The sequence below is a fragment of the Balaenoptera musculus genome, chromosome 14 (genome assembly GCF_009873245.2).
Source record: "Balaenoptera musculus isolate JJ_BM4_2016_0621 chromosome 14, mBalMus1.pri.v3, whole genome shotgun sequence".
NCBI lineage: Eukaryota > Metazoa > Chordata > Mammalia > Artiodactyla > Balaenopteridae > Balaenoptera > Balaenoptera musculus.
In genome coordinates, this window is record NC_045798.1 from 81,937,319 (window position 1) to 81,949,959 (window position 12,641).

The 12,641-nt window shown below is 35.8% G+C and overlaps 1 protein-coding gene across 1 annotated transcript in view; it reads left to right on the forward strand.

Annotated features, from left to right (window-relative positions):
• CCDC102B (coiled-coil domain containing 102B) overlaps positions 1 to 12,641 on the forward strand; it is a 222,068-nt gene that overhangs the window by 70,875 nt on the left and 138,552 nt on the right. The window contains exon 5 of the mRNA XM_036823290.1: positions 3,267 to 3,383. Within this exon, the coding sequence (XP_036679185.1) occupies positions 3,267 to 3,383 (117 nt within the window). The remainder of the gene's footprint in view (positions 1 to 3,266; positions 3,384 to 12,641) is intronic.

Sequence of the window (12,641 nt, forward strand, 5' to 3'; positions counted from 1 at the left end):
AGTTGTGGCTCGTGGGCTCTAGAGCGCAGGCTCAGTAGTTGTGGCACGCAGGCTTAGTTGCTCCACGGCATGTGGGATCTTCCCGGACCAGGGCTCGAACCTATGTCCTTTGCATTGGCAGGCGGATGCTTTAACCACTGTGCCACCAGGGAAGTCCCTAAAAAGCTTTTTTTGATGGCTGTTTTGAGAAAGGGAATATAGATCCATGAGGAGAAGCAGAGAGTGTGGCAGTTATTAAAATAACTGAGATTTTGGTGGTTGATCAGGGCAGTAGTGGTGAAGGTAGAAAGTGGATGGATTTATTAAATAATTTGAAGGCTAAGTTCAATTGATTTGTTTTTAGTCTGAATGTGGCATATCAAAGAAAGAAAAAAGTTAATCATAAGTCCAATATTTTTGGCCTGATCGAAGGGAAGGATGGAGGTGATATTTGTTGAGATGGCAAAGACTAGCAGAGAAACATTTGAAGGAGAAGTACTTAATCTTTTCAGAGTGTTAAGCTTTGAAAGTCTATAGAAGTGATAAGTAGGAAGTTGAGTGTGTGGGTCAGAAGTTGAGGGGAGACGTTCAGGATGGAATGAGGCATTTGAAGGTTGTCAGCCTTTTGACTGGCATGCAGTGCCATGGGTGCACGTGAGCTTTCCAAAGGAGCAAATGCGTCAAGAGAACGGGTACACTCCAACATTCAACTCTGTCTTCTAACTTTTCTAGTAAATTTTTTTCTGAAGGAAGGACGGCTAGACACATTTAAAAAATATCCTATTATTGTTCTTTAAAGTTTTGAAATTGCTTTGTCCTTAATTTATGAATGCAATATATATTCATTTTTTCCTGAAGATCGTGATTAGATTTTTTAAAAAAAGCATTCTCTTTCATATCTTAAATTGTACCCTTTTTCTGTTTTGTTTGTTTTCTATCAGACATTCTGTTTCTTAATCTTGGTCGTATTTTTTCATAGCCTTGGGGGTCTTCCTATGTCCAGAGATCCTTGATTTTCTGCTCACAATGATGAATGAAAGTAGAATTATTTTAGTCAATTGTTGTGGATTCCCTCTACTGTTGCGTATGAAAGTGTATTTTCCTGCTTCTTCTCTCCTTTGAGTGGTTTATTGAAAGTTCTGTTGACAATGGGAGGGTTTATGATTGATCTAGTTCACTGAGAAGTAATGACCAAGATTTCAGAAGTTAAGCTAGGGGCACTCAATTACCACAATGGGTTAAATTTTATTTTTTGGTGGACACAACCCAAAACCTGTTGCTTGCAATTTGTTATTCTTTTTTTTAGCAAAGTGACTTTTCTTTTCTTTTGGCTAGAGATTAATGCCACACTCTCAATTTAACTGACATGAAAGTGGAGTGAAACATGCATAGACAACCTTCCAATGGACTTTGTGGCATAATGTCCTGTTTCACTCTTGACTTTCGTGGTGCGTTTTCCACATTACCAATTCTGAACACGAAGCCTCTGTGCAGTTGGCAAATCAGCCCCTCCCTCCACCATGGTCCATTTGTAGTATGTTGGCATGATAGTATCTTCTGTTATGCTCCCTCTGTTATTTATTTCTATAAGCTTATTGCCTTTCAGAAAATTATTATGACATTTAGCTTTACAACTATAAATGCAGTATTGGTTTATGCATTGGCTTAAGAACTCAGGTAATGCATTTGGCAAGAATGTTCTCAAATTTGCTTCCCCCAGTTATTAGCTTTGTGAATTTGGGAATGCTACTTAAGCCTAGTAAAAATATGTTTTATTTTTCTTTAAGATAGGGGGTAATAATAATAATACCTAATGCAGAGGATTACTGTTAGCATTAAGTAAGGAAATATATATCAAGTCCAGTTCCTAGAGACTAGTACATGCTTAATATTACTATTAACAATAATAACATGAGTAAGATTATTTTAAAATTTTAAATAAGTGGTATAATGATAGCTTTTATATTCTAATTTATTGTCAGATTACATACAAATTATGTAATTTTAATTCTGGAAACCTACATAGTATAGGAAAAACATGTTAATAAAACAAAATAGCCTATGTGTATATATCTACATATTATATATATATCAAATTTCATGATTCTGCTGAAAACTTCTAATTATAAGAACAGCTCTGGGGAAAAATCATTGTTTGCATTTCTAGGATTTTTCTCATTCCTATGTTTCTTTTTATAGACTTAGGTTTTAGGTTCACTGCAAAATTGAATGGAAGGTACATAGATCTCCCATATGCACCCCACCCCGCACTCATAGGTAGCTTCCCCCATTACCAAGGTCCTTCACCACAGTGGTACATTTACTACAATTGATAAACCTACACGATACATTATAATCACCCAAAGTCCATAGTTTACCTAAGGTTCACTCTTGGTGTTGTACATTACTGGTTTAGACAAATGTATAAGGACATGCATCCATCATTAGAGTATCACACAGAATAATTTCACTGCCCCAAAAACCTGTGTGCTCCACCTATTCACCCCTTCCTCCTCCAAGCCCTGGAAACCACTGATCTTTTTATTGATGACATAGTTCTGCCTTTTCTAGAAAGTCATATAGTTGGAATCATACAGTATGGAGCCTTTTCAGATTGGCTTCTTTCACTTAAAAATATGCCTTGATGTTTCCTCCATGTCTTTTCATGGTTTAATAGCACTTTTGTTTGTTTGTTTGTTTTTTAGTGCTGAACAATGTTCCATTGTCTTGATGTGCCAGAGATTACTTATACTGTTTTCCTGCAGTAGTTTTCTATAGAAATTTATTGGCCTCTTTTATAGATGTTCTACATACATTTTACCAACTTGAGCATTATACAGATGTATTTTTTCCATTGCCCAAATTTGTCTCTGTTACAATCTATACACTATTTATACTTCATAGAAAATATACATAAGTAGGATTACAAAGAGTACTATGGGACTAATATTCAAGACTGAAAGATCAGAATTAATTGGATTAGTTTAGAATCCAATTAGTCCATTATTAAGAATCTGTGGAGGTAACTAAGTTTGGCCGATTGTCAACTTGTGAATTTAGATTAATGGAGATTTGCTGATTTGTTTTCCAACAACATAGGAGTTTTCAACTACAAGTGTAAAGAAATACATGGTTCAACTACAATATTTATAATAGCAACAACAAAACCTACCAGGTTATACATAGAAAGAAAAAAAACTGAAAGCAAAATGAAAGACTAATGTGAATTATCCTGGAACCAGCCTTTGTAATATCATGTGATTATGACTTTAACTTTCTTTTTTCAGTTTGACATGCTTCATGGTCAACATAAAAATAAAATGGAAGAGATATCAGGAGATATAAAGGAAGGATCGAAATCTCAAAATAGCAGTGACAGAGTGATCTATGAGTTAAGAGCAGAGGTAAGATACTGGATAAAGAGTAATATACTAAAACATATCTGAAGGTTATTAAATGATATAATGTCCTAGGAAGTATAACTGAGGAGTCTTTGGTTATTTTATGAAAAAGAATGCTCCTGAACATCAAAAATAAAGTATCAGTGTACATGTGATCTAAAATGCTGTGAAATGATATTGACCCAACACTATATCTGAATTGTCTGAATGTTATAAAGACAAATTGACTAAAAAACCACCTGGACACACCCCTACCCTCACCCCATATAAGGAACAAGTTCGCCCCCCCACTCAGGAAGCGAGCAAGAAAGAGAAACTGTTTGTTCTTGTTCCCCCCTGCTGCAGCAGGGGCCCCAATAAAGCCTTGCCTGAAAAAAAAAAAAAAACCCCACCTTATAGCTGATACATCTTACTGTAAATAAATACTTATTAAAAGTTTGATCAGCTGCTCTATCTCATGTGTTAAGATATTATCAGGAACAATGGCATTCAAAATTTGTTACATGTAGTTCCTGGTTGAATTCACATGGCTGTTGGCAAATAGAAGTAGGCAGAATTACTTCACTTTTGTTATAGTTAATTCATTTCTTAGGTGTGCCGAGTAAAATGGTGGAAACATCTAGTTTCTGCTTCCACCACCACCACCAACGACAAATTAATTTTCACAGATTGCACACTCTGTTTTCTTTGTCTTGTTGGTAAAGGAGGAATTATCATCCTTAGAGATAGGAGGGGAGATTGAATTATTTGTACTTTATAGAACATTGTGTTAGTGTATTAAAAGTGGGAAATCATAAATTATTTATTATGTAACAGGTAATTCTGGAAGATGTCTTAGATACAAATGTGTAAGAACAATTCAGGAAATGGAATTAAGTTAGTGAAAAATATAGGTTGGGAGGAAAGTAATTTGTGCTAGAAAGTTTCTTCCTTATAAAATTCTGTAAAGAATGAATTCACACCTCAGTATGTTTTATATCAGGTGAACATAGTGCAATGGAAAATGCATAGATTTCAGAATAAAAGTGGCTCCATCACTTACTGATTACTTTATTCTGGTCAGCTCCTTAAGCCTCTCTGAATCTCAGTTTACAAACTGTCATAAGGGAAGTAAGAGTAATACTAGTTATCACACAGTATTTTTGAAAAGATTACGTATTTCAGGGGAAAAATTGTCAGAGGCAGAGTGCTTTACTGTTGGGAATTAGCTAAGATATTCAGGAGAATTTGCCCTTCCTGAGATTAGCTCTTCCCTTGTCACCTCTTCTATGAGTCATGTAAGGGGTGTTGGGGTGAAGGAGGATATATAGAGACATTCGTGATGAGAAAGACTGAACTGTTGAAAACATCGCTTCCTAACAGTGAAGTCAAAGGGGAAAAAATGATGGCTCGTATATCTTTTGTTTTCTAAGAGGAACCAAACCAGCAGGATAGGTACCAGTGTTCCTTGGCCCTGAGATCTGAGAAGCATCTTTGATTAAGCATCGCACACTATGTCATGTACAAGCTTATTTAGGACTTAGAGACAAATGCAGAGGAAGGCAGATATGGTTGTTAATACTCTCCTCAAAAGTTGACGGCATTGTCTTAGATCATCATTTTCGGGATACATTGGGAGCCATAGCAATATAGGATCTCTGATATACAACTTTTTTAGTTTGGTGTAGTAGAAAGTTCTGAGACTCATTTGAGTAAGCTATTTCACATCTATAGAGCTCAATTATGTATCTTAAATTAAGATACAAACATTTTGCCCACCTAAAGGCACTTTTCCATAAGATATTCAAGCACTATGATATATAATTTTTGCTATTTTGAAATTCTTAGTGAAGAACTTAATGCTGAAAGCAAATGCAGACATGAATTGCCTAAGTCTTTTACTCTGTGCACTTGAATGTTATATTCGATTGAATTAAATTTCAGAAAGAAGGCTTTGTTCAAAAGAAAACAAATATTGGGACAGATTCTTATAGAAACAGTGAGCTTGTGTGTGTGTGTTGTATATATGAGTCTATGTGTTCATTTAAATTTTAAATTAGGATAGAAGCTACCTCCTTTCTTTGGAAAAGAAGACATAACCAGTCTGTTGTCATTGTTTTGTTTTTTATACTGGTTATGTTTAGGTCTTAAAATCATATCATAACTTTTTATTTATTTATTTATTTATCGCTGTGTTGGGTCTTCGTTTCTGTGCGAGGGCTTTCTCTAGTTGCGGCGAGCGGGGGCCACTCTTCATCGCGGTGCGTGGGCTTCTCACTATCGCGGCCTCTCTTGTTGCAGAGCACAGGCTCCAGACGCGCAGGCTCAGTAGTTGTGGCTCACGGGCCTAGTTGCTCCGCGGCATGTGGGATCCTCCCAGACCAGGGCTCGAACCCGTGTCCCCTGAATTGGCAGGCAGACCCCCAACCACTGTGCCACCAGGGAAGCCCCATATCATAACTTTTTATGGTTGCATAAAAGTCATTGGGTGATTATACCATAACTTAATTAAAATATAATCTATTTTTAAAAGTCTGTTTAGTTTTATTGTTATATATATAATCAATATTGCAGTAAACATGCATGTCCACGTGTATCTTTAAACATTTAAAAATGGCTTAGGGTAAATTCCTAAAAATGGTATCGCTTTTTCAAGAGAATGTTTATTTTTTCAGTATTTTATACACACTGCCAGATTGTCCATTAGAAAAATTATATCAATTTACATTCTCACTCACCTGCAATGTATAAACATGCTCATTCTATAGCCAACAGTATATATTATTGTTTTTTAAATTTTCCTAGCTGATAGGCCAAAAAGATCATTTTAATTTGTATTTTATTGATCTAAACATACACTTCTAGTTGTTTGCTCATTTTTATTGGTATAAGGTTTATTATAATAGCTACCATTTACTGAGAACTTACTGTGTACATCACACATATATTGCTGAGCCATTGAAATATAAAATCTTATTTAATATTTTAACACTCTTATGATCTGTGTATTCTTAGCTACTTTTAATGGAAAGAATCTTAGAGAACTTACTTTGATCAAGGGTACATCAAATGTACGTTGTGCTCAAGGGTACATCAAATGTTATCGAGATAATCTTTTACCTATGTTCCTACTTAGTTCCAATTTCTCAGAGGCACACACTCAGGTCAGATTGTTCATCAGGTTAGGATCTTACCAAAGGCCACCAGCCCATGAGTTACATCCTGAAGCCACATGTTACCAGCAGTCAGTATCTGACATTGCTACCCCAGTCTGTCCTCATTCTGTGGGTTTACTGAAGCAACAACTCTGGAAATACAATAGATTTTAATTGTTGGAATTAAAAAATAGTATCTTCATATCAAACATCATGATTTTCTAACCATTGATGATCCCCATATGTCATGGGCATCTTTTTAAAACTGTTACTAACACCCACCAATTTGCTAATAGTATTGTTTGCACTTGAGGAGTGGGCTTTACTTATCTCTTAATCTGCCCAGTCTCTTTCAGAAATAGTGTGATGATGATCTTCCCATTTTGGAAATCTGATTGGTCAAAGAAATTCAAAATGCAGTCTTGATAAAAAGGCCCCAGAGTATTTAAATAATTGACTCTTCTGGACAATGTGTAATGAGGTGAATTCTCTGAGCAGGAAGTCACTTGGTAAATGAATATATCTTAACATATGCATATGCGTAACGGATGCATTTGATCTTTTCTCCACATTTAAGATCAACACCCCTTGAACTAGAAATGAGAGTTTATTTAGAATGGAAATGAACTGGCATTCTGAGTGAAGAAATTTTTACCTTTTTCTACAACCTGGCTGCTGCTTGAAAGCAAACTCATAATCAGGAAACACTCGCATTACATTTTTTAGGCCAGACATTTTAGGATAAACATTTTCCAAGGGAAAATAATTAGTTTATCTTGTATTATTCCAAAAATATTATCACTTACATTTCAGTTTCAGATTTTGGGGAATTTTGATTTCGTATTTCTTTTCTGTGGTTTGTTCTTTTCTCTTCCCACCTATTCACACATTTATATCCTATTCCTATTCCACTTTGGAAAGATTAAGTAGACATATTTTCCCTACTTAATTCAATAAATCAAATAAAAACTCTGAACATTATATGTAAAGCAAACATAAAAGACTCAAAGTTGAAGAGAAAAGGCATTCAGCTAGGTATCTTGGGACCTAAGAAATTACATGGAGGAGTTTCCTGGATTTTCTTTTCTTTGAATATATATGCCAGAATTGGAGCTGAAGAAGCTAGCAGCCTGGAAATAACAACAGGCACAGATAAAAACAAAACCAAAAACAAAATGCAACCGAAGTCTGCTTGCTCTAGTTAAAGGACTAGGGAATGGTCAGCTTAGCAAGACAGGAAACCACTAGACAATAATTGTTCTAATCCACCAAATATTACAGAAAACAGTGGTGCCCCACTCAACTCCTGTTAGTAAAGCTGAATAGGGAGCCTACACTTCCACCCTCACAAGACAGTAGAAAGTTGCCCAATCCTTCCTTCTGGAGTGTTGGCATAGAAGGCTGAGCTGGAACCAGGGTTTTATCCCTTCTGGGCAGCAGTGAGACCCCCAGAGCTTGTGGTGTCAGTGAAAACCATGTAGGGGGCCTGTACTTTCACCTCCACCCTCTCCCAGCTACAGAGGTCTAGTGGATGGCTGGAGCACCCATCCCCATCCAGCAGTAACTAGGAGCATCCCCAGTCAGGTACCAATGGAGGTTTGGTGGGGCCTGGACTTCTACCTTCACCTGGAAGTAATGAGTCCATGCTGCTGCTTTACCTTCCAGAATGGTGCATCAGAGGAACCTGTCTGACACAGAACGTTTAGATGAGAACCAGAGTCTCATAAGATAATACCCAAAATGTCCAGGACACAGTTGACTATTACTCATCATATCAAGAACCAAAATATCTCAGAATGAATGAAAGAAGACAATCAACAAATGCCAACACTGCAAAGACAGAGATGTTTCCATTTCTTGGCGAGAATTTTAAAGTGGCCATCATAAAAATGCTTTAATCAGCAATCATGACCATGCTTGAAACAAATGAAAAAAATAGAAATCCTCAGTAAAGAAATAGAAAGTCTCAGCAGAGAAATAGAAAATACAAAGAAGAAACAAATGGAAAAGTTAGAAGGGAAAAACACAATAACCAAAATTTTTAAAAATTATGAATGGAAGGGACAGAAGAAAGAATCAGTGAACTTGAAGACAGAGCAATAGAAATTACCCAGTCCGAATGACAAAAAGAAAATAGTCTGAAAGAAAACAAAGCCTTTGCTAACAGGGATTGAGGTAGGGGCCTGTGGGATGCTAACAAAGATCAAACACTTATGTCACTGGAGGCCAGTTTGAGAGGAGAAATTATGAGGGGCCGAATATTACTCAAAGAAATAGAGTGAAAATTTTCCAAATTTAGGAAAAGGGTCAAATCTATAGTCAAGATGCTTAGTAAACCCCAATCAACATAACCTCAAATATATCCACATCCAGATACTTAGTCAAACTTATGGAGAACTAAGAAACAATCATCTTGACAGCACCAAGAAGGAAATTACACCTGACCTACAGGGAAAAAAAAATCCAAATGACAGTGAAAATTTCATCAGAAACCATGGAGACCAGAAAGAAGTGGCACACTTTTGTCCAAGTTCTGAAAGAACTGTCAACTCAAAATGCTATATCCAGTGAAAATACCTTTTAGAACATTCTCAGATGAAAGAAAACCAAGATAATTTGTCTCCAGTAGATAAGCACATGAAAAGGTGTCAACACATTAGTCATCAAGGAAGTGCAAATTAAAACCACAGTTAGATAAAACTACACATTTATCAGAATGGCTAAAATAAAAATTAGTGACAACAGCAATGCTGGTGAGAATGCAGAGCTACTGGATCACCCAACTCGCTACAGGAGATGTGAATGATGACAATCACATTGGGCGACAGTTTGGTGTGTTCCCAAATAACAACTATCATGTGACCAGGAAATTGTACTCCTGCGCGTTTCTCTCAGAGAAATGAAAACTTACATCCACACAAAACTTATACATGAATCTTAAAGGTAGTTTTGTTTATAAATGCCAAAACTTGGATACAACAATGATACCTTCAATGGGTAAATAATTAAAAGTCATTACAGCTATACCTTGGGATAAACTCCTCAGCAATAAAACGGAATGAGTTCTTGATCTATGCAGCAATCTGGGTGCATCTGCAGAGAAGCATGCTGAATGAAATATATCAATCTCAAAAGACAATATAGCCCATGATTCCATCTATATTACAGTATTGAAATGACAAAACTTTAGAAATGGAGAGAAGATTAGTGGTTGCCGGGGATGAAGGCATGATGGGAGGGGAGTGTGTGTGGCTATTAAATGGCAACATAATGCATCCTTGTGATGGAAATGGTCTGTATTTTGACTATGTTACTGTTGACATCTAGTTATTATACTGTACTATAGAGTTACAAGATGTTATCATTAGGGAAAACCAGATAAAGTACACATGGGATTTATTTTGATCATTTCTTACAACTGCTTAAGAATGTACAATTATCTCAAAATAAAAATTCAATTAAAAAATCCCAATCTTCTCTCAATATGTATGACAAGTTCCACCCTTTCTACATACTCTTCTGAAAATATGTATCTCTCATTTTATTTCCATTTTTGGGATCCGAGAGACCTGGGTCCAAGTTCTTAACCTGGCACTGACTTGCTGTCTGACTTCCTACTAACTACATGGATTTTCTAAGTCTGTTTGATTATCTGCAAAATAGTATTTAAGTAACAACTCATCTAAAGGATTAATTCATCCATATATGTAAAGTACTAAAAATTGTACATTATGTGTATGTAGTAGGTATGCAAGAAATACATGTTTTCTCCCTTGTCATTCAAATTTCATTTAGTACATCCTATATTGGAATGACAATCCAGATTTTTCGATATTAGTAACATTGTAGATAATTCTGTGATATCCCATAGAAAACTTCAGAATACTTCTATATGTGTGTGTTCTTCCTCTCCTCAACTGTAAGCTTTTTGGAGTTTAAGGGTACTGTCTTACAGCAACTGCACTGAGCACAGTTTCTGGTGCCAAATAGGTTTCCAATAAATGTTTGACAGGGGGAAATGCATCTTTTAATGTGAATAATCTAGCTCCAAAATTAGTCTGTAAATCTTCCAAAGGAGTAAAATACATTTTCCCATTCCTGAATCACCAAGTGTCTTGCATATATCTCTTCACTCATTGACAGTTAAGGCAAGTCTTTAATGATTATATGGACAAAGACCATGAAAGTCCTGAGCAGGGAAGAACCTAAAAGGTACAGTCTAGTCCTTCATTTCACAGATTCCCTTCCTCACGTTAGCGAATTACCCACAATGGGCTCTTCCAGCTCTAGATGTGTCCCCATCCCCATGCCGTTGACACTCATTGTCTTTGATACTTCATTAGGATTAAAATCTTTCCACAGAATATGAGAGAATGCTCTTTAAATGATTTCTTTTTCTTCCTAATCCTGACTGCAATATGATATAAATTGAAGGAACAAAGTATATTCATTTTTTCTCTCTTTCAGAATGTCTCTATTTATTTACTTTTAAAATGCTGCTTCCCAATTAAGGAAAAAAGACCCAGATGGGTAACATGTTAAATTTAACTTGTGATTATATAAGTAGTCCTCTTTATTTTGCTTATGGAAGATAAAACATAAACATTTTGTAACAAAATTTTTTCACACACAGAAATTGTATCATTGTTGAGGTTTAAGGGAACTTTCCTCCATGTGTGTACCAACTGGATTCTCTCTGCATAGGCAAAATGATAGTGAAGTGAAAAACAAAGCAAGGCAACAAAATAAGTAATTTGTATGCTCATTCATTCATTGTCAATCATTTATTCAACAAACACTTATCAACCATCTACAGAGTCCTTGGTACCGGAATTAAGCACGGAGGAGTTGATAGAATGATAGCCACAGTGGAAAACAAACAAACAAACCCAGCAGTTAAACACAGTGTGTTATGTACTTTGATGGGTGATGTATAGTGATCTATGTGAGTTCATAGAAAAGATATCGAGGATGAGATGTGAACGATGAACAGCATCTAACCCACGTAAAGGGGAAAGGTAGAGGTAAGGACTGTAAATGATAAAGGGAGTAGCAGGCGAGAAAGCTAAAGACCACAGTATTGCCAGGAAATAAATGTAATAAAAAGAATGCTCTGACCTGTAAAAGATTTAGAGCATTTCTGTTGAGTAGGAGAATATATTGAGAAGTCTTTTTTAAATACTGGGATATTGACAGTAAAGCAAAAAATTCCTCCTTTCGCTCTTACGCAACTATAGAATTATGCTGATATGGGGGGAATATTTTGATCACTAGAAGAGTAACACAGTCTAGCGGGGAGCAATTCATTACCAGGTTTTTTATTTTGGGTAAGGTGGGGGAAAATACAGAGGGCAGAAAAATGTTTTGTTCTCTGTTTAAAAAGAGAAAATGTTTTCAATGTGTTTTCTTAAATTACAAATTCAATTTTTAGTTCTGCAAATATTTTATAGTACCTACTGTGCTAGGATCTAGTAATTCAGTGGTGTCCAAAGTAGAAATGGGCCTGTCCTCAGAGAACTGCCTTCAATGAGAGACACAGGAGTCATCAAAAATTCTACAGTTAATTGCATGTTTTCAGCTCTACGGGAGCTACATAACAGATGTGCATGATGGCGGGGGAGCTGACCTAGTTAGGAATTTTAGATTTAAAATTTTAAGTACCTGAGATTTATTTACTAACATAGTTAAATAGAATCTTCTTTATGAGAAGGCTGTTATATAACTAGAAATCCGGTGCCATAATAATTTAATTTTCTGAGATTGCCACAATAGGTGTTGATTTGAATTGATTTAAATCTCTTGTATCTCATACCTCTTATCGACTTTACATGTTCCAGCAAAGAGAGTTAGGTTACTGATAATACTGTGAATGTATCCGAAATGGTTATATAATTTTGAAAGAGGATACTGATGCTTGCAAGCAGGTTAATTTAGAAGTCTGTTAGTGGTATGGATTTAAGCATTCTGGCACACTCTGAGTTCATATTGATGAAACTCAGGAAACAGAATCTATAAAAACATATTTGATATGAGTAAACCATTAGAGAAAAATAATATTCTGGGAAAAGTGCAAATCAAACTGTCACACATGGATATGCATTCTGGTCATTTAGACAAATATAAGTCT